Source organism: Meleagris gallopavo, chromosome 19 (assembly GCF_000146605.3).
Source record: "Meleagris gallopavo isolate NT-WF06-2002-E0010 breed Aviagen turkey brand Nicholas breeding stock chromosome 19, Turkey_5.1, whole genome shotgun sequence".
NCBI lineage: Eukaryota > Metazoa > Chordata > Aves > Galliformes > Phasianidae > Meleagris > Meleagris gallopavo.
In genome coordinates this window covers 8730215-8754861 of record NC_015029.2, presented here as the reverse complement: position 1 = coordinate 8754861, position 24647 = coordinate 8730215, and the positions used below count along the sequence as shown (strand labels likewise).

The window sequence follows — 24647 nt, the reverse complement described above, 5'->3', positions numbered from 1 at the left end:
TTTTGGCTTTGGGCTCTTTTATCCATTGTAACATAATGTGCTTTAACCAGAGTAACCTTCCCATTGGTGGCACAGGAGGTGGAGCAGCTTAATATTAAAGGTGCAGTTCCACTTACAAACAATACCACTGAAAGTAGCCTATGGAAAAGTACTTACTTCAATGTACAAACCAACTGTACTTTTTCTCCTAACACCCTGATATTTTAAAAGTCTGTCTGGATACTGAATCCAGCATAGATTTCGGACTGGATGTTGTATTTCATCCAGACATTCATAATCTCTCTTGCAAGATGTAGAGTTGTCCATTAGGAATGATGAAAAGGTTGTTTTAGTTTTTCCAAAATAGTTAATTTGAAGAATAGTTGTGTATTCATGGGAAAACAACATGTTCAAGGTTACAGCTGAGCCATGAATTCATTTTTCTTCCACTATGATGTTCTCATGTCACAGAAAATCTGAATCTATGTGCTCTCAGGTATGTACAGTCTATCATTTGTAGAGTTTCCAGAAAGTCTGGAAGCTGATTGCTTCTTTTAAGAAAAAACAAAAACAAGGGAGGAAAGGACTGTTGCAAATATTCCTTGTTATAGAATTGGATGTGACTGCTAAAAGCAGTCTTTTGCATGCTAGATTAAAAAAAGAGGAAGAGATGCTAGAAAAGTGTAAAGCTCAACAGGAAATGTCTTGTCTCTAAAATCCTTCTTTGAATTTCATGTGTCTGTTTTTGGTTGCTGTTGAGAGTGAAGATTTTTACAAGTGGGGACTACTTCTCAATATGTTAATAATCTGTAATTTACCAGACTTCTTTCTTTTGTATGTTTTGGTTATATGAGAGATTAATCAAACTGCAGAAATTTCTCATTAGCATTTCTTAAATATTTCTTTCAGTGAATTACTGTTCAATACTGCTAATACTGTTCAACAAAAAGTATTTCAAATAAATTCATTTTTTTGAAAATTACCAACACTTGCATGGGAATAACCTCAGAGTACTTTGTACTGACTGTTTTTTTTTATATTCTACCCCTCTCACAAAAATCTTCCCCTTGTCAAAAGAAGCTTGTCTCTGAAATCTGTGCCATTTTTGTGCACTTAAAAGTCACAAAGAAGGGAAAGAACAACCAAAAAAAAGTGCTATATAGCTGTTTTCTGCCCTGAAATGTGTTCTACATTTTTAATAAGATCCCAGATTGTCTATAGCAGTGGCCATCTTTATTATTACTATTATTTTATAAGGAGTGAATGCCTTTGCTTCTGTTGCACATGTGCACATTTACTACCTTTAATAGCTTGTTTAAATTAAATAACAGTGCACTTAAATTCTGGGAGTCTTATTACCTCTTTGAGATGCTGCCGCTCTTTTTGTATTGTGACAGAAACCCCTTGGTCAAATTGTATCTGTCTCTTTTTATCCCATTTTTACCAGTAGACAGTGTTGCGATGAAAGATCCTCCGGACTTATTGGACAGGCAGAAATGCCTGGAGGCCTTGGCGTCTCTGCGGCACGCCAAATGGTTTCAGGTTGGCTATTTGTTCTTACCTTGTTGTTACTGTAGCCTTACGAGGTTTAATTTGAGATATTTAATTTTAATGCCTCTTTAATTTCTGATTAGTCCCTAATAGAGCAAAGGTCTACAATTCCGAATTCAGTGCTGTACTGTATAAGGGCAGGCATGACAGGTACACAGCCAACTGGTCTAGAGTTGTTGTGAGACTACGAAAGCAATCTTGACATTTTGCTTCCTTTTCTTTGTCTCTCTATAAATTAAAATATTTTACTTTCTATGACTGTTCTTGTTTTGCATGAGTCTGATCAAGTATTAAGTAGTTATCAATTTAAAAAAAAAAAAGAACCTATCCTGGGACTCTGTGCATTTAAAAAGAAAATCAAAAGTGAAGGCAAGGTTTTTTGCAGGTATATTGGAACCATTTTGTTTGTTTTAGGCCAGGGCAAATGGACTAAAATCATGTGTAATTGTGCTTCGTATTCTGCGGGATTTGTGCAACAGAGTCCCCACATGGGCACCACTGAAAGGATGGGTAAGTACAAAAAGAGTTGAAGGCAACCTGCTCAGATCTCAGACTTTTTTTAAGGACTGTAGCAGGGGGAAGCAGTGCGCTGTATGATGTGTCTCCCTTTAGCTTCTCTCTCAACTCTCCGAACTTTCCACTAACTGCTGCCTGTATAGGAATGTGCTTACAGGAAGAAAAAAGAGTATGAAGATTTGTTCAGTCTATTAGGTGTGCCATTACTATGGAAGGAGGAATGACACTGTGGGGACTTGCACACCGTTACGGACTTACAATAGAATTCCCCATGTTACCTCCAACTTGAGCTATTCAGAGTCCCCTGTTACAGTGGCAATGGTGGTCCTATCAGACCACATTATTCCATGTTAGCAGGTTTGGAGAGGGTCAGGTACTCTGCATGTCCAGAAAGGAACGCTTCAGAGGTCACAGAAGGCAATGTTTTCTCTCACGTAGAACTGATACCACAGAATCAAAGAATTGTATGGATTCGAAGAGGTCATCAAGTCCAACCCCCCTTGAATATCCCTTAGACAGGAGGAGAATATTCATGATTTGGCTGTAAAAGGCTCATCCTTTTAGACTTTCCTATTCAGTTAATGGAGAGCATTCGTCTCCTCAGAAGGTAACTAACTCAGAGCAGGGAATAATTACATGTGCTGGAATGGCAGGATCTGCAGTTAGGACCGTAGTGCATTATAACTGGAGTAAACTGATGTGAATGTTCTTCCCCTCAACCTCTTGGTTTTTAACTACAGATATAGTTACCCTTGTGTCCATACTAATCGTAATTTAATGTCTTCTAGCCACTCGAGCTTATATGTGAAAAATCTATAGGTACTTGTAATAGACCTTTGGGCGCTGGGGAAGCATTACGACGAGTGATGGAGTGCTTGGCATCTGGAATTCTGCTTCCTGGTAAGGGGCTGGATTAACTTCAGGAATACAAAAGACTTACCAGGCAGCCCTCACCCATCTAACAGCATGCTGCTGCTTGCTGTATGATTAGATGAAAAATCTTGTGTTCCCTGCCTGCTGTGGAACTAAATTAATGACTTCTTGTTTAAAATTAAAAGACAAAAGGAAGGCTGCACGGTCGTAACTGCCTGAATGAAGTACTTCCAATGCAGTTAGGAGTTCATGCGGAACCTCAGAATGACCTGGGTTGGGAAGGACCTCGAAGGTCATCAGGTTTCAACCCCCTGCCATGGGCAGGGTTGCCAAACACTAAATCAGGCACTAGATCAGGTTGCCCAGGCCCCCATCCAACCTGGCCAGGAACACCTCTAGAGAAATGCTAGGTTTGCTTATAAGTAAACTTCTATTTCATTAAGGGGTTACGTATAGATACTGACCTAATGACTACCTGCTTTCTTTTGTTAAACTGCAATCAGCATGTCTACCCAAATCATTACTGTTATTAAACCTCCTAATTTAAGTTCACACAGTTGTACATATGCATTTTTTGTTTTTACAAAGATTAGTACCGTGGCCTCCTGCTTCAAGGGTTAGCTTGCTTTCTATGATATTTGAATCCCTTCTTGGAAAAGGAGCGCTGCTGAAGATAGAGACCAGCGCATGCAAAATCCAATAGTCCCTTTTTTCGTATTGTTTCATGTTTACTCCCAATAATCTCCTTTTATCTTCTTCCTTCACAGGAGGCCCTGGTCTGCATGACCCCTGTGAACGGGAGCCAACAGATGCTTTGTCTGATATGACAGTTCAGCAAAAAGAAGCCATTACGCACAGTGCTCAGGTATAGAACTCACTATACCTATAATAGCTAGATGCTATAATACTGAAGATTTCAACTAATTAATTCAATTTATTCTCTGACTGGGTGGCATATTTTAAAAGCAGTCCCGATGGTTCTTCTAGTGTCCTGCAATGAGAAGATGAAATGATATATTATGAGTGCAAGAGTTTAAGAGAGATGAAATAAATCCTTTAGCAGCCCACTGTATGCACACCATATGCATCCTATCTCAAGTGCTCACAGCCCAGAGCCCTAGAGTAGGCTTCCTGTCAATGTGGCCTGCACTTCGTACTCTGGAAAGAGAGTTTTAGATTTTTATAAATAAACATTTTTCTATAGCTGTCATTCCATACAAAGGAAATGACTGTGTTTGCAAACCTAGATAGAAATGTAGACAACTGTGGAAAAAACAGCACCGTGATGTAACTTTTATTTCTACTGTCACTTTGTAGCATGCCCTCAGATTATCAGCCTTTGGTCAGATTTATAAGGTTTTGGAAATGGATCCCCTCCCATCAAATAAGTCATTTCAGAAATACTCCTGGTCAGTAGCTGACAAAGAAGGTAAGTATTGTTTGCTCCAAAAGTTACTAATTTGGAAGTAAACTAGGAATTAATGTAGAATGAATGAAATTCCTAAGTTACACGCTACGAACGTAAGGCGAAAGTTTTTCTTTATGTTAAATTTCTGTCTGTCTTCTACCTAATTATTTGTTGTTAGGAGAAAGTGTGGAAGTTCTCTTCTCCAGAACTACCAACAGAGTAGTAGCAGTACAGCTAGGGTATGGACAATTTTCCTTAAGCACAAAGTTATTTTGGGACCTAAAGATAAATTAGTTGTGATTCTTATGATGGGGAAGGAGAGAATTTAGACTGATGAAAAAGCATATAATGAATTTCTGTAACAAGAATTTCATTACTTATATGGCACATAATATTGGAAACAGACATCTTCCATGGCTTAGTAAAATGAGTAATAAGCTACTGTTGGCCCACACGTACAAGTAAGAAAGCTTTGACTGAAGACTGAGGGTTTTTTTCATAGTTACAAACATGGAAAGAACAGTATGGGACTGCTGTGAATCCTGTTACGGAATTTTGTTTTTCTAATAGTACATTCATATTACAAGGGAATTTATACCCTAGGTACAGGCTCATCTGCTCTCAAGAGACCATTTGAAGATGGTGTTGGGGATGATAAAGATCCAAATAAAAAGATGAAGCGTAATCTGAGGAAAAGTAAGTGCAACAGTTATCCATTCTGTTTTCAAAGATACACCGTACAGTAGGAACTGGTGTAAGAGCTTCTCTATGGTGGTGTGAAATAGCGTGTGAAAAAGACTTTGGAACAAAAAATGGTGTTGCTGTTGTCCAGCACTGCGAGTGTTATACAGTTCTTATTGTGTATTTGGATGTCTCCTGACATGTATTAATAACTCAGTCATTTGTGTTTTAAATGGAATAACCTGTCAGGTCATGGAAAGATTTAGCTTTCTTAAATGATTAAAGTATTTTATTGATGACTTCCCTCTACTGATTTTTCCCCAGTAATACTGCAGCGTGAAGATTTGCCTTGTTGCACTCCCTTCTTGAGATAACTACTGGTCTCTCAATAGCCTCCCACAAGAAAAACATAAAATGCTTCATCTACAAAACATTGACATTGAATTTATGCATAGAATAAAAATGTATCAGCATTGAGGATATCTATATCTAGAGGATACCTACAGGATATTTTGATTGTGCTACCATTGTTCTGTGTCTGATTCTTCCCTTCTTAAAACTTTTATTATAAAGGCCAGGAAGAATACAGATAGCTATAAGAGAACTGTATTCATTTTAAAATATGGATAATTATAGTTATCCAAATGTGAAATAGTTTATTGCAGACATAAATGTTGTGACTACCCTTAATCTTCGAGAGACTGCAAGGTTGTTTTGCACCTTTATACTGACAATGCACTTAAATGCAAACTGATACAAACTGTTTCATTTCTTTATTCATCCTGTTAATCTCCCTCCTTTCTTCTCCCCACACTTAGTACTAGATAGTAAAGCAATAGATCTCATGAATGCTCTGATGAGGCTGAACCAAATCAGGCCGGGGCTTCAGTATAAGCTGCTGTCCCAGTCTGGTCCAGTCCATGCCCCAGTCTTCACAATGTCTGTAGATGTTGATGGTACAACATATGAAGCATCAGGACCTTCTAAGAAAACAGCCAAGCTCCATGTGGCAGTGAAGGTAAGGCAGCCTAAAGTAATCTGCTAACCTCAGATCTTGGAACACAGAGCATGAAATATGGTTGTCAGAACTAGTAATGCTAGTGAAATTCAGTAATAACTGAGTGAAGCTGAGTTACTACCTATGTACTGAGAACGTGGTTGGGCAATTGGATGAAAAAGCATCACTGATTTTAGAATAGTGGAGAGGAACAATGTGGAAGGAAAATCTCCCATGGCTCTACATGTCAGCTCATAGACTGAATGTGGTATTTAAGTTTTGCATCAGTGGTGGGAGGGGTGTCTGTATGTCAGTTTTGTTCTACTTCTTGCTCCTGTTGATTAGAAGACAGCATGTTGGTGGCTCCTTCTTTGACCCCTTTCTTCTCCAAATCTCTCCATTCATGGACAGTTAAACTCCTTGAAACAAAGAGCTGTTTCCTGTCTTCAGTATTGGAATACCTTCATGCACAGTGGTAAAGACTATGCATAATGATTGGTCTCCAGTCCGCTTTCAGTAAAAGACTAAAATACAGTCACTGGTTGACTTCTTGTAGGTGCTGTACATTGGCAGAGCTCTTGTATTTTAAACATTAGTAGACTGGAATGCCAATGTGAGCACCTTTAATGCATGACAAGGAGGTAGTTGAGATGTTAAAGCAGACCAAGTCTATTGGGTTTCTGGAAAAAGGGAAGTTTGTTTCACATGAATTATCTGTAGGAGAACCTCTTAACTGCAGTTATGATAAAAACAAGTGCATCTGTCATTCTGTGCTTCATTCTGTGTATTTTTAAGAACTGCATTTTTCAGAAACTTCATTTGGCAACTTTGTGCTTTCTTTTGATTTCAGTATTGAAAATCCCATTGTCCTTTGTGCTTTCAAGTTCAAAGTGTCCAAAAGTATCTGAGGGAATGTGTTGTTCCTCAGGAAAGGCAACTCTGCATGTGTGTTCTTCCTGACTTTCTTCCTCATACCTTTATTTTACCTCACTCCCTGCAGTTGTTTGCAGAGAAGTAAAAGGGAGGGAGTGGGAAGGGGGAAATAAGGCTTGCTCTGAAGGGCTGTAACTTCTCTGCCCTTGAACTTCTCTGTGTTTGATAGATCTTTGCTGGTACCTACCCAGCTCTGTTCTCTATCTACACACACATATCCTGGGCTGCATTTAAAAACATCCCTGATTCAAGCCAAGGACAAATGGATGGTGCAGCAAACTAGCTTTCCCTGGCCACCAGCACCCCACCCTCATTAACCCTTCTACCCCCCCGGTAAAATCTGGGCCCTCGTTTCCCATACTGAAAAGGGAGCTTACTCTTAACATTTGAGTTTCTAGATCTTACTTTTCTAAAAACTAAGAGCCCTGAAAATTCAGCTAAATGTACAGCACAAAGAGACAAAAACTTCTGTTTGTGTTGATTTCACTTCTGGAAACCTGGGACTATTTTCACTATTGCTACACTGCTTTTCTCCGTTTCAACATAGGAGAAAATACATTTTCTAAGCAGTGTGCCTTTACTAAATGTCTGGTGGCCATTCTTCCTTTGTGATCAGCCTTCTATGTTTGTTTTTGTACTATTACCTATTTTACAGTCAATTACCCGTATTTTTGTTGTAGGTTTTACAAGCAATGGGTTATCCAACTGGTTTTGATGCAGATGTTGAGTGTGTGAGTTCTGATGAAAAATCAGATAATGAAGGTAAAAATGAAACAGTGTCTTCAATCTCAAGCAATAATACTGGAAATTCTACAGCTGACACCTCTGCTACCCTAGAGGTGAGTAGTCCATAGAAAAGTCAAAGTGATGAAGAGGTATACTATTTTTTTTTGTTTCCTTCTTTCCTGGAAGAGGATGATGTATTAATTACAGCAGTGGTTGATAAATTGAAGAGTTTCCAGGCTCAGACCTGCCCTGCCATAGGCTGCGGACTGATAATTTGATCTTTGCGCTGCTTCTTCTGGTGGAGCAGCCATATTGTGCTCTTCAAATCATAAATTCTTCTTGATAGGTATTCTTTCCTACTTTGCTCACATGTGGTCCAAGGAGCAGGACATTTTGTTTGCTACCTTTGAGTCTTAGTAATGGCAATCTGGCACTTTCTCTTCTATAATAAACTCAAAAAGGTATAGTTCTGTAGACAATAACTTAATGATCCATCTGTGTGACCAATAAAATATTTTTAAAATTCATTAGGAGATGTTAAGAAGCATAAACCTAATACCTCTATGCATATCAAATGGCTTGGAAAAAGCTGCATTGAAAAGGAATCAATTTCACTATAGTCAGTGTTAATTTTGCCACTTGTACCTAAGTCCGTTGCTATAATGAAGAAAGCTGTGCTTGTTTCCTCACTGAAGTTCTGAAAAATACAGTATTCCTCAAATAAAAAAATTCCAGTAATTTTAGCATCCTGACTGAACATTTCTGAAATTATGGTGGTATGGGCCTCTAGTATATTAATTTACTTTCAAAGGACAGTTCCTAGCACTAGGACTCTTGATCCTTATCCAAAATTAGAACTTGTGTTTGGAAATTTCTCTCAATCCATTGTTCTTTACTAGTGAGTGGTCATTTGCACCTGTTGCTGAGTGCACTATAATGCAGGTTCACATGCTCGTGCACTTAGATCTAAACACAACCTTCCTTGCTTCCAGATATATTTGTTTCAATATGTAACCTGTGCTGAAACTTCCTCAGTTTCAGAGCTCTCAGTACACCAGAAAGTAATTAGATCAAGCAGCAGAGAAGTGTGCAAGGTTGTGAAGGCCAGCATACCCCGTATCAGCACTTGATTTCAAGGAACTTGACGCCATGACTTCAGTCCTGGATACCTTGGGGGTTTGAATTCCGAGTGCGGCTGGTGTGATGCTTGGTGATATGTAGATACCAGGCTAGGCTCTGAAACCACTAGCTTGCTATCATGCTAGAGAAGAGACTTTCTATCTGCTGTTCTAGGGCATCATGTTATCAGGGCAGTGTTACCTTTGATACAGGTCTGCTCCTGGAAATTCTGGTGAGATGTGTATTGGGAACAACATGCTACTGCCAAGGCTTTAAAAATTGAAAATGCTGCCAAATGGCTGGCCACTTGACCTTGATACTGTATGCTTATAATGCTGCAGATATTTGTCCACTGTTTGAAGACATAAGGCTCTAAAGCAATCCCATGCATGTCTCTCTAGGTAAGAACTCAGGGTCCTATACTGACAGCAAGTGGCAAAAATCCAGTGATGGAGCTCAATGAAAAAAGAAGAGGTCTGAAGTATGAGCTCATCTCTGAAACAGGTGGAAGCCATGACAAGCGCTTTGTGATGGAGGTGAGCAAAACAGAATTGTAGAGTTGGTAAGCAGTTTTACTAACAGTGCTTCAGTTCTTGGAGTTGCTTGTTGCTACAGTTTAGATTTCTTTTGATTTTGCTTTTTGTATCTCTTACTGCTCCCCTGAGTTGCAGAAGGTAATGTCTTGTGCTTTAGGAAAACAAAAGGAGAATTAAAACTGAACTTCGAAAGCCCAAAACCATATCATATCTTGACATAAGTAGGATAAAAGTAAGATCCACAGCCTGAAAAACAAAAATATCTGATTAGCAAGCCTTGCAAGCATGCTTGGTAACCTCACAGTTTGAATCTTCTGTTGTCATCTTAGCAGTATTATTTGAAATGACTGGGAGAGATTAAATTTGTTTGTCTTAACCTACTTCTGCTATATTTGAAGTAGCACTGAGTTTTAGAAGAGGTACGAGGTAGCACCTCAGATAAATAGTGTGAGTATAGTGTAAGCAAAGATGTTGGGGATGTCCCATCTCCAAGCAGCATCACTTATCTGTTGAACTTAGAGCATATTGGTTAAATTTTTTATCAAATAGATATATTGGTCCTCTTTTAATTCCTGTTGTAGTTTTTAGGTTCCTGATTCAGTGATAACAGTGGTTCATGTGATCACTTCAGTATTCTTTATTATGTTTCAGAAGCAACAGAGTTCTTGTTTTTAACTACTGAAGCTGTCTCATCGCTGACTAGCAGGTATAGCATGGTATTCCCAAGGGTATATAATAGACATAAACTCTTATCTCAATTTTCAGGTAGAAGTAGATGGCCAGAAATTCAGAGGTGCAGGCCCAAATAAGAAAGTAGCAAAAGCAAGTGCTGCATTAGCAGCACTTGAGAAACTGTTTTCTGGACCTAATGCAGCAAACAACAAGAAAAAGAAAATTCTTCCTCAGGTAAGAATTGTTGCTTGCTTTACATTCTGTTACCGCAGCTCTGTGTCTTTAATGATACAGGAGTCTCCACAGGAAGTAATTTCGGTGTTTTGTCTTATGGGCTTGCAGTAAGGCTTCTGACTTTTATTCTTTGACAGTAACTACAGTAGCATAACAACACAGTATGATATTTGGGACCACACAGTACTAATTGCCACTATGAAATGTTTTCATATTCTTAAGGAGTTTAAGCTGAAGGAAATACAGTAGAAAATGTGGCACAAAGAAGTGGTGATGAGCTGGAGAAAATACAGTAAGTTCAGTGGTTGAGTGATAACATGGAAGTCTATACTTTGTCAGAGCATACTGTGCTACTCCATCACTTACATAGACTTAGAGAACAAATCACGTATAGTTTGGCAAAGGCATTATTTCTAGGTTCTGTAGTAGGCTGAGATTTCTGTACCAGACTTTGAAAATGAGACATTTCATTTAGTGAGGAACACTACTAAAATTAAAACAAACAAACAAACAAAAAAATAATCTTGGTCTTGTCCACTAGGTTTAACAGTCCCAATGATCACTCAAGTTTAAGGTTGAACAGAGCAGAAACTATCGTGTCCTTCCTACAGAGAACTGCTGACAGAGGAGAAAAAAACAAAACAAACAAAAAACAAACAAAAACAAAACAAAAAACCCCATGAGGATTACCAGTTACCATCTGAGTCTCTTTTGTACAAATACATTAACATTAGGATTTTCTTGTCATTTCAGGAGCAGAATAAAATAGACTTAAATGACAAGTCAACTCTTTTTGTCTTTGTTCTATTACTAATCAAAATCCTCCTCGTTTTACTAAGACTTTTGGTTAGGAGTATTTCAATTTCCATTACTGTGCTGAAAGTTCACAACATCAGAAAAAACACTACCTCATAGGATAATGTTCCACAGACAGCTGAGATACGAAGACTCATGATTCGAGCATTTTCTAAATTGACTTTTGTACTATTTTTTTTTTTTCTTCTTCTGTGTTCACTAGTTCTCTTTTTTTGCAGAAGGCAGTGATGGCAATAACTTCACTTTGAATTAACAGGATATGCATGATTTTACAGTGTGTCTACAAGACAGCCAGGGGGGCATCTAGTAACACAAAGCTCTGCTCTGATGCAGTAAGCAGTAACAGCTTCTGCAACTCCTTGCAGTATTCTGAGATTTTTTGACAGTGGAAAAGAAAATGCTGATCTAAAGCAGTCTAATGTTTTCGTGAGGTGGTTATTTGTCTTTATAGTGAAGTCCTGACCCTGCTGAAGATACATGAATTCAGGGTGGTAGGAGAAAAGCAAAGGCCTTTTTGTAAATCAGTGAGAGGCAGTTTGTAGGGAAAGACAGCAGAGAGGCATACCAAAGAAAGGTGCAGAAACCACTGGGGTAAGTCATGACCACACAACCAGAACTCTGGTAAATGAAACACAGCCTGATCATGCTGACTACAAGGTCTGAGTAAGGTGAACACGATCCTGATTTAGAACTAGAACATGTCTGCTGAAGGGACTCGGTTTCTGCCAGTCATTCTTCTGACATAACTTTTCCATTCTGTACTCTGCCTTAAGCAAGGACGGTGCATCATGCATGGTTAAAGACATTCAGGAAAGATAGTGATTTAATGTAGATGGCCCTATATTTCCAGCAACATTTTAACATTCTGAATTGGTATTATTATTATTCCAAGCAGACTAAAGGAGTTGTCAATACAGCTGTTTCTGCAGCAGTCCAGGCTGTGCGAGGTAGAGGACGAGGTGCTTTAACAAGAGGTGCATTTGTTGGGGCAGCTGCTGCTACTGGATACATAACACCAGGTAAGGAGGCATGGCACAAATAGCTAATACTTTCAATTCTGCCTGCTGCTGTGTTCCATTCTATGTGTTAGTCATCTATTCAGCTTCAATCATCTGAGATAAAGCAGAAGAGAGAATTCTTGGGGCTTTAAATAAATCAGAGCTCAAAAACTGGCAGTACTTGTGAAGGATAAGTCTGCAACCTGGAACTCCATGTACACAGAGTAAGAGAACATCTATCCCCACAATGGCTTCCTGGGCTTTATTCTTTTGTTTTTTTTTTCCATAGTTCTCTGCTATGGCACAATTCCCAAAGCTTTTTTCCTAAGTGAGGAACCTCCTGGACCATGGACCTTTAGTGTTATGAGTGGCCCTCTTGAGAACTTCTTGCAGGGATAAATCTGGCAGGATTAGGAGTCACTGTGATCCCAGAAGTTGGCCATACAAATTTGGCATACAAGCACAGCTTCTAACATTGCCTTCTGTAGTGATGAAAAAATAATTAAAAGAATTTCCATTTGTACTCTGGCTGATGTTAATTTATCATCTTGGTTATACTATTCTTGTTAGCAGTGAGGACTGGATCGTTTGGAATCTAGAGGCCTTGTAGTTCACATCTGTGTGTCATACTTATTGTATAAAGAAACTGAATTATTAATCAAGTTACCTTACTGCTGATTCTTCAGGGCAGATCTGCAACCATCAGAAGCAAAATTGTTTAAGCTTGAAAGGTTAGGTGCTCAGCTACTAGTGACTCATCCAATATAGTGATGCATGGTTGATTTGTTTGTTTAACCAGTAGATTGCAAGCAGGTTTGAAAGACACGCAGTGTAAAGTGTTACTGAACTGCAAGAAAATTTTAATATTCACTTTCTCCTTTTCAGATTACAGTATGAGCTCTAATTTGAGCTATTCACACATACCAATAGCAAAGCCCTGTTGTTTGGTAGACCTCCTTCCTGGCACAGTAGAACACAGTAAAACAGCATGATGTCTTCATGCTGTTCCTGTATGTTGATGTAATCATAAATATTAAAAAAACAGTAATTCATTTTTAATGGCTGTTAACATTGGTTTTGGAACTGTCTTTCTGCCTGAGGAATCATTTATGAGACACTTGAACCTGTCAGGGGCATGTTCTTTGCCAGCATGGAATTACTCCAGAAATAGGTTTAATTTCCCAGTCATTGCAGTTGTTAAGCTTTTATTGGTCTTGGCCGACACACAGTATTTCTCTTCATCCTCTTCTCAGAAATCTGTTGCTTTTTGTGATGGACAAGTGATCCCACCAGATAAAGCAGGTGAGGGACACAACCTGTAAAGCCTCAATTATTGAGATGTTGTTACTAAGATTGGTGTTATGCACTGTTTCTGTATCTCACTCCACAGTAACACCTACCTCTGGAAGAAGGTTCCTGTTCTTGGGTTTGCATCTAGATTTTCAGATGTTCTTTCTGAAACTTTCTTTTGGCTGTCAAGTATCAGAAAATGCTGAATTCACATAGGAACTTCACTGATAATGACATGGCATCTGCCACAGGCATCTAGCACTACCTTCCTTTTTGTGGAAGTTGAAGAAAAGCTATGTACCGGAAAGGGTACATGTGTTTTGGTATGCAAATACCAACTGTCTGCAGTTACCAGGGGAAATGAAATGCATCCCTCATCTGTTTGTATTGCAGGCTATGGAGCGCCGTATGGGTACAGTACAGCTGCACCAGCTTACGGTACGTACAGCCCAGTAATTAACAAATTAGAAAATATACAGAAATTCTTGTGCCAGTCCAAATGTGGCAGTCCAAGCCGGTTTAGGGTTTACAGTAGAAATTAAGAGATTAAAGTTCTTAAAATGTGACTACAAGAACACTTCTATGCCATAACCTTGTGGTTCTTTTTTGGTTGGAGTAGCTTTTTTGCCTATGCTTTGCCTGATCTTGTGGAAGGACTGCTTGTTCTAATTGCCTGTTCCCTCTCATACTGAAACTGAAGTAGTTTTCTTACTTTTTACAGCCAATCTGTGCTCCATTCAAAGACTACCGAAGGGCCTATGTCAGCATCTCTGAGCAATATTTATCTAAGTGACATTAAAATCATTGGCAAAATATTTGTCTACAAGTTTAACTGGCTTGTGGACTAAGCTCCCTTAATACAGTCAACTCCCTGAAATATCCAGTACAGTCTAAGTCTATGTGCATACACAAGCCAATCCCCAACACACACACCCCTTGCTGCAGGCTAAAACCACTGCTACCTGGGACAAGCAAAATGATTTTGTATAGCTTATACTGTGATTAGGCTGCAAGGATGGTAGTATATGGTCATTTGCCACAATGCTTTTAATAAGAAACGCAGTAAAATCAGGCTGGTAAAGGATTGGTTTCATGAAGACAGTAAAATAAACTAACAATGATGGGAAAGGTTTTTCTTACTTCAACTTCTCCCTACCCACCTGCTTTTTTTTTTAATGCTAGACTAACATAGCATATTTACCTCTATCTGGCCCTTTTGGTTACTTTGAATGAGGTTTATGTGGCAATGGGAGCAAAGGAGTTTGGAGTCAGTGATATGTCCTGGCACGCAAAAAAATAAACCCTGCATCTACTAGAACTGGTACCAATGTCCTCACTTGTCACAGGGCAGGAGGGAAATCCTGCTACTTAAATGACAAGCTGGGTACATTTCAAGGTCTGCAGGTTTTTTTCACATGGGAAACCAAGCTTGCATTCCTATTTCCTAGCTTTTGTCATATTTATAATACTTGTTCCGTTCCAATTTGTACAGCTTGGAAAATACCAACTCCCCAGATAGCATTGTAAAAGTTAGAAACAGTTTCAAATACTTATTTAATCACTTTCTTTTAGAGGTATGAGCTATAAGCATTGAAGAATGGTATTGCTTTATTGGAAATGTTCACTTTGCTTGACTAAGACTAGCTGGTTCTATTCTATACTTCTACCGTGGAAAGGGGAAGTACAGTGGACAGTGGGCTGCACTTACAAGTGTAGAATTCTCCCTTGTAAACCTTTCTAGCTCTGCAAATCCTGTCTCATTGACTGGTCAGGTGCTTCGAAAAATGGCAGCTGACAGCTGTGCTTTCCTATTGAGAGTATTCTGTACACTGGCCTTTTTTTCATGTTTTTTCAAGAGAAAATAAAAGGAAATTATGTTTATAGCTTATTTCATGGCATGCATTTTTTAAAAAAAATCTCCTTTCCAACCTGTAGTGACTGGCTATAACCTACATCAGTAGATACCTGCCCATATGTATTTTTACAAGCCAGAGCATATAGTGACATATCATAAATCCTTTCCCAGCTGAAGACAGAACAACTGTTACCAGTGTTCCTGCTTTTATATTCCTTTCTTCATTCCTTCTGTTTCATGTTTTTCTCACGATGCTTATTTTGGGAGCTGGATTTTAATCACTTGTTTGTGTATATGTGACATATCACTGACTTCAAAGCATTGTGGAATTGGATGCCCCCATTTTTCACATAAAGAGTTTCTGTTTTTAATGTTTTATGATTGTGATGCGAAGTACTGGGATAATGCTTTTTGGCTGTAAGGTAAACGTCTCTCTGCCTTTGTAAGCTGTTGCATGTTGGGAAACTTCACTTTGATCATTTGATGCTCTGGAATACCTGCTGTTGCTGCTTTGTGATTTCTAAATGGATACGTAGGTTAAAAACTAGTATATAAATAGGAAAGAATATTTTTAAAAAGCATTTAATTGTGCAGAAGCTTGTGAGGCCACAAGAACTCTATAATAATCATGAAATCAGGCATATATTAATCTTTCCAGACTTGCAACTTCAATACAGGATAGCAAATGCAAAATAAAGAAGATACAGAATTTACTGTAGGTGCTTGATTTCTGACTGATCTACATAGATGCTTATCAGAACTGCAGTTTCCCTGTGAATATTCTTCTATGCGTAGCAGTTCCTGTCTAGAATATCTGCAGTTGTAACTGGGCTATGAAGTTAGAAAACAGAATGAGGTAGTAGAGATGAAGCTATTTCAAAATGATAGTTAAAATCCAATCTCTTTTCAACAAAATGCATTCTCTTTTGAGAATACTGCTTAATTTTTCAAAATACAGGGACAAAAATAAAAGCAAACAATGCTAACCATCTGTTTGAAATAGCACAAAGTGTTGAAATGTTACTGTTTGAGACTCTGCACCCTAAAACGACATCGATTGATCTGGAAAAGGTTAATGAAAACGTGATTATAAGCTCTTATCTGACTTTCTTGGATCACTGAACTTATTTGGAGTCCTCTCCCTTTTTTCTCTCTGTAGGTTTACCCAAGAGAATGGTTCTGTTACCAGTTATGAAATTCCCAACTTATCCTGTTCCCCACTACTCATTCTTTTAGCAAATGGCAGAAGCTAATTCCTATTGATTGAACAACACAGTACAGTACAGAATGTTAGAAGAAAAAAGCCTTTTTATCCTGTTTCCTTTGAACACATACTTGAGCAAAGTCATTTGTAAAGAAACATCTTTTTCCTACTTTTTGATTTTAACAAAATGCAAATTTAGTTCTCTAAAACTTGAAAAAAAATGTTCTGTGAAATGTTACCTCATTTTCAAATAACTTATACCAGCCTTCTGTTATAGGGAAGAACTAGAAGCTTAAACCTTACGTTTTAAATGAAGTATCCAATTATGTAAAATTAAATTTGTGAAGGATGTATAGAATATAAAACACTGATCACAAATAAACTGTTTTGTTGTAACACAAGAGTACTGCCTGTTTCCTAATGCAGTCGCACAGATTCAGTTAATGACCTGTACTTGTTGTAGGGTTACTTAAAGTAGGGCACAGTTCTTTAAAAAATAATAATAAATTAAAAAAAACAACAACAACCACACAACAGAAACTTCACAGTTAAAATACAACTTTGTAAATATTATGCTCTGTAATAAACTTAGTAAATTATGCATTAGATATTGTTTTATCTTATTTTATAGAGCTAAGCATCAGTACCTGAGTTTCCTTAGAACCTTTAAAGTCAGCATACTGAAACTCTCAGTGACTTCAGACAGTCTTAATTATCCAAGAAGACTTTTCACTTGTATACAGAATACTGAAAAACAAACAAAGGGAAATAATCTTAGACTGTCTCTTTGTGTTAGGTTACATTCTGTGAAAAACAACAATGGAATTTCCCACAAAAGGACTCATTATGTAATTACAGCTATACACAATTAAGTCTGTATTGCCCAGAGAAAGGACAACGATAACATTACAGTCAGATTCTTTAAAACTCAAAAACTGCTTGTTTTCCTTTCGTTTTTTACAAAAAAAAAAAAGAGAAAAAAAATGCAATTGTTCTTGTGGCCTTCTTCACTCTTAAGATTGTCTGCCCACCCTTGATTTTCCATTCACTGTTTTTTCAGTAAGGGTTTTATTTGTTAATCTCTTACGAAAACAAAAGGTTCTCCTTTTTCCCCTTACATTTATAAGAATCTAAAGCAGCAACAAGGTCCCCATGAAAACTTGCTATTTAATTGTCCCAGTTCTTGTTGAGTGCTGCTGTGGAAAGTGACACACTTCAGCCATAGGCCAGTACATTTCTTAAGAGTTAGTGCTCAAACCAAATGAATTCTTTTTCAGATAAAGGAGCGTGTGCACCTGTCCTGGAATCCCAGACAGGTCCCAGCTCCATGCTGTCTCCATGTATTTTAGAATTCTGCAGAAAACCTGCTGTAGGCTTCAAGTAGTCTTTATTAAGGTATCACCCCCACAAAATAAGCAGCACTGCTGGTTGTACTTCTCAGACCTCACCAGTTGTTTTTCCAGAGGTTTGCTTTAGGTCATGCTCTTTTCAAGATTGCCTGTATGCACTGTTCCCCAACAGACTTTGCTGTTGAGGCAGAGGGGTGCTTTATTTATGAAGAGGATCTAAGAACTGCTTAAAGCACTGTAAAGTTCCTCCTTTCCTCCATCCCCTCCATTATAAGGAAAGATACTACAGAACAGCTTAATAAGGGGTGGCTTATATAACAAGCTGCTCTTCTTGGAATTAACTGCAGCTGTTAAGCTAAGTATTTGTGCTTAGAAATATTTCTATCTTAAATGTTTTTTCTTCTGCTGTAGCTCTCACTTTTGTTTGGTGCTGGTGGTACTTTAATAAAAAATGAAGATCTACTGACAAGCAGTGATGAGCCTGCTGTTGTCATACATGCATTAGTGTTGAAATAAAGAGCAGGGTCTGGAGGATGTAACCAAATTGAGTGGTGCTCATAAATCACCAACACATTTTGCTGGCCTATGGATGAAAGGAAGCCATCACGGAGCAGAAAAAGCATGGCTGATAAGAGCCCATTTTTGTTAATCAAATATTCATTAAAGGAATATTTCCTCTGCACACGTTTTTCCCCTTTCCCTCCTGCCCCTCCTCCCCCCGGCCCCTGTTTTGGAGTTCCCAATTGGCAACTGTTTTCTTTTTCAATAATCCCCAGATTTGTAAAATTTTCTAACAAAATAATGTCTGAACCAATTGTATACAATAAACATTTGTATACCAAAGAACTTGTTCCTTATTTCAAAAACAAGGAGGGCGCTATGCTCTTTTCCAACATGATGGCAGTCATTTCAGACAATTGATAAAAGTCTTTTTTTTTTTGTCATTTGTTGGGAGTTACTAACCACATTGTAAACTTGCCCCCCTTGCTGCATATTTTACATTTCTCTGCTTTACTGGAAATATGAATGAGCTGTCAGTTCTTTGTTTAGAAAGTGGTAACCTTGGACAGTGTTAGATGTTTCAATACCTTCACAGAACTCAAAGTGCCCATTTTACAATGAAAATTCCACTTGCAGCTGAAAGAGCAGAGAAATTTAAATGGAGCTTTAGCTTCAGCCACTCTCTGAAATTAACATGAAGTTTTGCTTCTCTGCTCTTTTCCCACTGTAGGTGGTTTTTTCATTGACAGTCCCTATTGCCAGCCTCTCAGCATCGCACCTCTTATTATTCACTTGGGCCCTCAAGATTTCTTCTCTGACTTCTAGAACCATCAGGTTGTGTGGCTCGAAATGGCATTTTGTACATGTCTTAAAAGCAAGAACAAAAGTGGCTCGTTTTGAGGTTTCTCAACTTCAGACATGGAATCTGAACTTTTTCCTTTTTTTTTCCTTCCTTCCAAAGTGCTTTTCTCACTTCTTGAACTTTGTTCCATTTAATGAAAAGCAATACTCCAAGCCACAGTCCTTTCTTTGGGTACATAGCAATAGATGTGTATATACTTCTGGTTATTTTCTTTACATTAGAAGGGAAAGACTGGTCTAGAAGGGGTGGGGTTAAGGGGGAGGGAAATACAAAACAAGACCCAGCAGGGCACTCGCTTTAAGCAGTGAATCCTGCACTGACTTTCCCTACTTAAGTATTTTAGAATTTTAATACTATGGTTATTTGCATGTCTCCTATACAAATTGCTACAAAGACTTACAGTGGTCACTTCTGAAGCAGTAGTGCTTTGTACCATTGTACATGTCAGCAGACATGAAATGTAGCAAAAAGCCAGGAAAATATAGTATATTTTTCTCCAAAATATAACTAAAAGTTATTCTCTCTCTCTCTCTCTCTCTCTCTTTCTTTACCACATCATTAATGTGAGGCACAAAAAGGGTAGGCCTGAACTTGACTTTGAAATAGTTGCTTTTGTGTCTCTGAAAATATCACCAATGGATAGGAAAATGTAGTATCTGGTCAATCTCCAGATCAGGATCTTTGCTGCTATTATAGTTGGGTTTTTTCCTTTTAAGTATTTGTTTGTTGATACTCTTAAGATTGTGAATCAGTAATCAGCAATAACTGAAAGGTAAATGTCTTTGCTTATTTAAATGGTATTGGAACATCTACATATTGCAGTTAAGACTTTTGAGCAGTTTTCAGCAGGTTAATACCACTTTATTCTCATTCTCTCCGGACCTTCATAGCCATATGCACTTGTATAAAATAAGCAGAAATTTAATGACTGTAAGCTGAGATCGTGATATAAAAGGTAAGAGATTTTATTTTCAGCTTAAAGAGTATTTTTACTGCTTTTTTTTCCTAAAAATCTCACTTACCTGTGAAAGTCTTGTATATGGTACATTTTTTATTATTTAACTCTGTGTTTAAACAAGTAATATTTAGGTCTGAATTCCAACTTTTTACGTTGTCAAGGCCAGTTCAAATATTCTGCTTTGAGTTTAATAATATTACTTAACGCTTTTAAGAAATAGTTTGGTTTTATCAACAGACTGTTCCACTTTAAATATCCTTTCGCATAGCCTAAAAAGCTGTACTGATACTGCTGTGTATGAGGCACTGCATTCCTTGCATATTTGTCAAAAACATTCGGGTAGGTACTAAAGCCACGGCCTGCGCTGAAAGCCACACCACGGTGATAAGGATGTGAAATAAAAATGCCAAGTGCAACATGGAACGCTATCTAACTTGTAAGAGAGACATTATTTCTCTAAACTACTAAAGCTGAACTCCAAATGGAGAATGAAAAAGTTTGATGATATTACAGTTTAAATCTGCAGAGATCAGATTGCACTAGGCCAAGTTAATTCACAAAGCAGCCGATCTGCTTTCCTCTTGTGGGCACAGCAGGAGATGGGAAGGCAGGCAGGCAGGCAGGGATTTAAGCCTGCATGAATAAATTGTTCAGCTGTAGTTTTCTAAAGATAGAAATGAAAATAGAGACATCCATAAATACTTTCAGTGCTCTAGTAGATGTTTTAACTAATGTTTTACATGGAGGAAAATGGTTTAAGACTTATATGGTGCACATGATATGTGTAGTTTTAAAATAGTTACTTTTTTAATTTGCATTTATATAACCTTACATTATGCAAAGTTGCATAGTACAGTGCTGCTCAACTGCAGTACTTGCAGCAGTTGAAGTTGCTGGAAACAACTCTTTTTATATTAAAAAAAAAGGGAGGGGGGAGGGAAGTGGGGTGATGTATTAACATTTTAGGGTCTCATTTCAGAGATGAAAGCATTAAATAGCCCTGACTGATCACAGTTCATACTGGTACAAAATTAGAAAAATACTTGGTATGAAATATGTAGTAGTAAATCAGACCCAAAGCTTGTTATTTTGCATCAAAATATAATGACAAAAACAAACTGTATTTCATTTCAAAATTGAAAACATCAAACTCAGTAAATAACTGCATACATAGGTTCTCCATAATTGAGGATATGTCTGGGTAGAATTCATAGGCTGATGTAGAAAAATAGCTGTCAAATTTTGTTAGTTTAGCTAATGTTGGTGGAAACTTGACCTTGCAAGTGGCCTCTGTGTTTGCACTGGGGGAAATGAACTTGAAGAACTTTACCAGTGACTTGCCTGTTAAAGCACATAGCCATCTGATTACACTTGCAGGTGCAACTGATGAGCCATCAGAATGTACTTCCTATTTGGTGGTGCAGATTTTCATCTTCTGTTACCTTCAAGGTGCAAACACAGGGCTTGGTCTGAAGATCATTTAAAATTCAATTCATTCTTTCAGCTTGTCAGACTAAGCAATCCTGGTAGTGGAGCAGCAGGCTGCTCTGCTTCCTCTGGAAGACAGTATTTTATATGCTTCAAGGCAATGTTATGGTGCATCATAATGAACTTCTCTTGAGTATTCCTTTCGTAGGTTTAACTCAGAATGATGACAGTCTGACAAGCAGTCATCTGTCCAGTTCAAGAACTGAATAATGAAATGTATTGTTAACTTCTTTGATCTCTCTTTTGTGGCCTGTATTTGGCAGCTTAATTTCTGTGTATTGCTTTCCATCTGCATTGTTTTGCCTGTGAACTTCCACGTTTTTCTGTCACTACTGCTTTAACTCCTGGAACCCTAACCATTCTGCCCTTACTACTTTTCTTGAAATTTTCACTTTCTTGGATCTTCTCCTTTTGTTCACTGAAAAGATACTGAATTTCTTCAGTATGTTTTTGCTCATAAAGCAGTAGATACCTCCAAAATTTGTCCTCATGGCTTTGCTGCACCCTTTCTCAGTAGGATGGACAACATTTCCTGATGTTGAAATATATACTGCACTCCTATATCTGTTTTTTTTGTTTTTTTTTTAAGCCATTTGAAATGGCTGGTAAGACAGCCCAGGAACCTCACTCATTGACGGTGGAACTTGAGCAAAACATTCATGTGCTGAAGTGTCACTCATGAGTTCCACACATGCCTACTACATGGGCTTTTGAGAGGATAGTTATGGACTAAATTCTAAGAGTAACTTTTAACTTAACTGAAATACCAGGCTATTATTTGATGAGTAAATTGGATAACAGCTGCTTGATCGATTTTGTAACAACCACTGTTATTCTAAGGCAGAAATGGAATCTGCTTTTTTTTGCATAAGTACTTGCTCATTTCCTTTTTAAAAGACATCTCACAGGAGCACATGTTTGAAGTGCCTTTTCTGTGAGCCTGAGGTCTGCTATTTGATGGTTACTGAGCTTTGTCTTTCTGGATATACCCAGCAGTAAAATGTGGAAACTGGTTCCATGTGCTTTGTGTAGCTGCTCTCTTTGTCAATTTGTAGTAACATGTCTGTGAAGCAAAAAAAATTTTATAGTTTAAACTTCTGGTTCATGGAAAAGAAAGAATTCTGAAAAGTACCATTCAACTGCTACATATCAATAGGACATTTGGGAAAGATCTATTCACTTCCCACCTTAACTCTAGTTTTAGCTAACCAGATGCTAGTGTGTATTTTGGGAGATGATGTCTGGCACTTAAAGGATTAAAAGAAATCAGAATTTTACAATGAAAAACTGGCCTGTGTAGACTGGATTGGAGATGAACAGCATTAACATTGACTTCAGAAGAAAAATGTGAGCTTGAGTGGCCTGGTTGGTTGACACTAAGAGAAGTAAAGCTATTTACAGAATTGAGAGATTAAAATGCAGACTGTTCAATTGTTAAAGTAGCATTTATTTCCCTTTAGCTGCTCTTGAGTACAAACCCGTAATCATGCAGGTACTTACTTTCCCTTTATAACAATTTGGATTTCACGAAGCTGTGAGAGAGAAAAGTGTAACCAGCCTGCTGAGTTATCCATGCATCACAGCAGCCTTCACCTATGGAAATCCCTAGATACTGTACACTGCTAACCATTCTTCACCATTTTCCTTCTTAATGGGTGAGTGGCAGCTGGAATGCTTGTCAATTTACCCAGATATGAAACTCTGTATTTTGAAGGAATTATATATTTTTTACAAGGGAACTTAAATCCTGCTTTGCCAGCCATGTGAGATTTCTACAGGCATGTTCTGTCTAGAGATGCCTTTCAAACTGGAATGACTGGGAAGTACATTGCTGTCTTGAGCAAGTGTTTTACCTGTACGTTATACAAACACTATATGAAAATCTGCATAAACCTTTTGAGATCTATTCCATCACCATCCTGTGCTTGAAAGCTTGTATGTGACAGAACCAGAATTGAATAACAGTGAAAGGACTTGGCTAGATGAAAGCATGGGACACGACGCTTCCTGCCACCATGTCCTCCCTCTGCCAGGGCTTGCCGACTTCCTTAAGCGCACATTCAGGAGTTGGAACATGGTGACCTTATTCCTGGGCACTGAGCCACACAGATGGAGGGAGGCCAGCCTCTACCCATGAAGAGTCTGTGTAATGTGCAGCCTCTGCTGCCCAAGCAGTTTCTGTTGGACACAGTACACAGTCCAACTCTCACACAGACAATTTAGTGCCTGGGTAGGTGGTTCCTAATCTGTCTAATTTGTTGTCGTGTAGCCAATGTGAGTTAATAAAATGATTCAGCAATTGTCATGGATCCTGCTGAATGTGCTGGATGCATCATGGATCTGCTGACCATGCTGCCATAACTTTCACTGCACTTAAATACCCTTGCTACTGTAAATTCTGTGCCTACCTCTTCCGAATTTCCTTCTAGCATCCCTGTAAATAACTGATTCTGTTGAATTACGGAATTTTCTGTATATGCTTCTAGATTCTTGAATGCTTTTAACCAGCCTACAAAGAGTTTCAGGGAAGCAGATTTTCTTAGAAAGTCATCCATTTGCTGAGGGACTATTTCTACTCATGCAAACATCTGTGACAACTATTCTAATATCTTTAATCTTTCTTAAATAACACTTTCCTTCTGGCAGGAAAAAAGATTTAAAGTGTATCTTATCCAATTCCAAAATTATTTGTATATTTTTCTTTTAATTGGACTGCTAAGCGAAACTTCCCTACCCGAGTTTCTTGTGTTACTAAGTAGAAAGAGGAGTGCCATGGAAACTTTCCAGGTCGTCTGGGGAAGAGATCTCCAGGCTGGAGGCTGCTCAACTGTGGGACATCAAATCCCCTGACAATCCAAAAACTCCAAAAAAATAGCTATAAATGCGAGCAGCTTTAGTGTACCATCCTTGATCCAGTCCAGCAGTGTCCTCAGAAAACCAGTCTGTATGCCTCAGTATTTTCAGTCAGTGATCCTTGACAGAAATAATATAGAAACACATTGTCCTTGCTTCCTTTATACTTCTGCATCTGTACTTCTAAGAACCTATGGATCATCACAGTCTTGTGGAGATCTGTGAATTGTATAAACAAATAGCAAACA

The 24647-nt window shown here is 38.1% G+C and overlaps 1 protein-coding gene and 1 long non-coding RNA gene across 18 annotated transcripts in view; one reads left to right on the top strand and one right to left on the bottom strand.

Moving 5' to 3' along the window:
• The window catches only part of LOC116217297, a 53933-nt gene that overhangs the window by 15687 nt on the left and 13599 nt on the right, over positions 1-24647 (bottom strand). For both annotated transcript variants that reach the window (XR_004161682.1, XR_004161681.1), the window contains exon 3: positions 17036-17135. This is a non-coding gene — a long non-coding RNA (uncharacterized LOC116217297). The remainder of the gene's footprint in view (positions 1-17035; positions 17136-24647) is intronic.
• The window catches only part of STRBP (spermatid perinuclear RNA binding protein), a 63004-nt gene that overhangs the window by 33048 nt on the left and 5309 nt on the right, over positions 1-24647 (top strand). For 5 of the 16 annotated variants that reach the window (XR_002120697.1, XR_795568.2, XM_010721058.2 and 2 more), the window contains exons 6-18: positions 1427-1521; positions 1945-2040; positions 2835-2946; positions 3687-3784; positions 4237-4348; positions 4931-5023; positions 5827-6026; positions 7619-7777; positions 9185-9319; positions 10085-10225; positions 11934-12060; positions 13723-13767; positions 19991-20055. Coding sequence is in view for 14 of the 16 variants with exons in the window: in XM_010721058.2 (XP_010719360.1) it covers positions 1427-1521; positions 1945-2040; positions 2835-2946; positions 3687-3784; positions 4237-4348; positions 4931-5023; positions 5827-6026; positions 7619-7777; positions 9185-9319; positions 10085-10225; positions 11934-12060; positions 13723-13767; positions 19991-20013 (1436 nt within the window). In the remaining 2 variants the exon portion in view is untranslated. Of the gene's footprint in view, positions 1-1426; positions 1522-1944; positions 2041-2834; positions 2947-3686; positions 3785-4236; positions 4349-4930; positions 5024-5826; positions 6027-7618; positions 7778-9184; positions 9320-10084; positions 10226-11933; positions 12061-13722; positions 13768-14050; positions 14916-16343; positions 16790-18968; positions 19335-19990; positions 20056-24647 lie in introns of those variants that run through there. The other 11 variants (XM_010721059.3, XM_019621539.2, XM_010721048.3 and 8 more) reach the window with 9 other exon arrangements.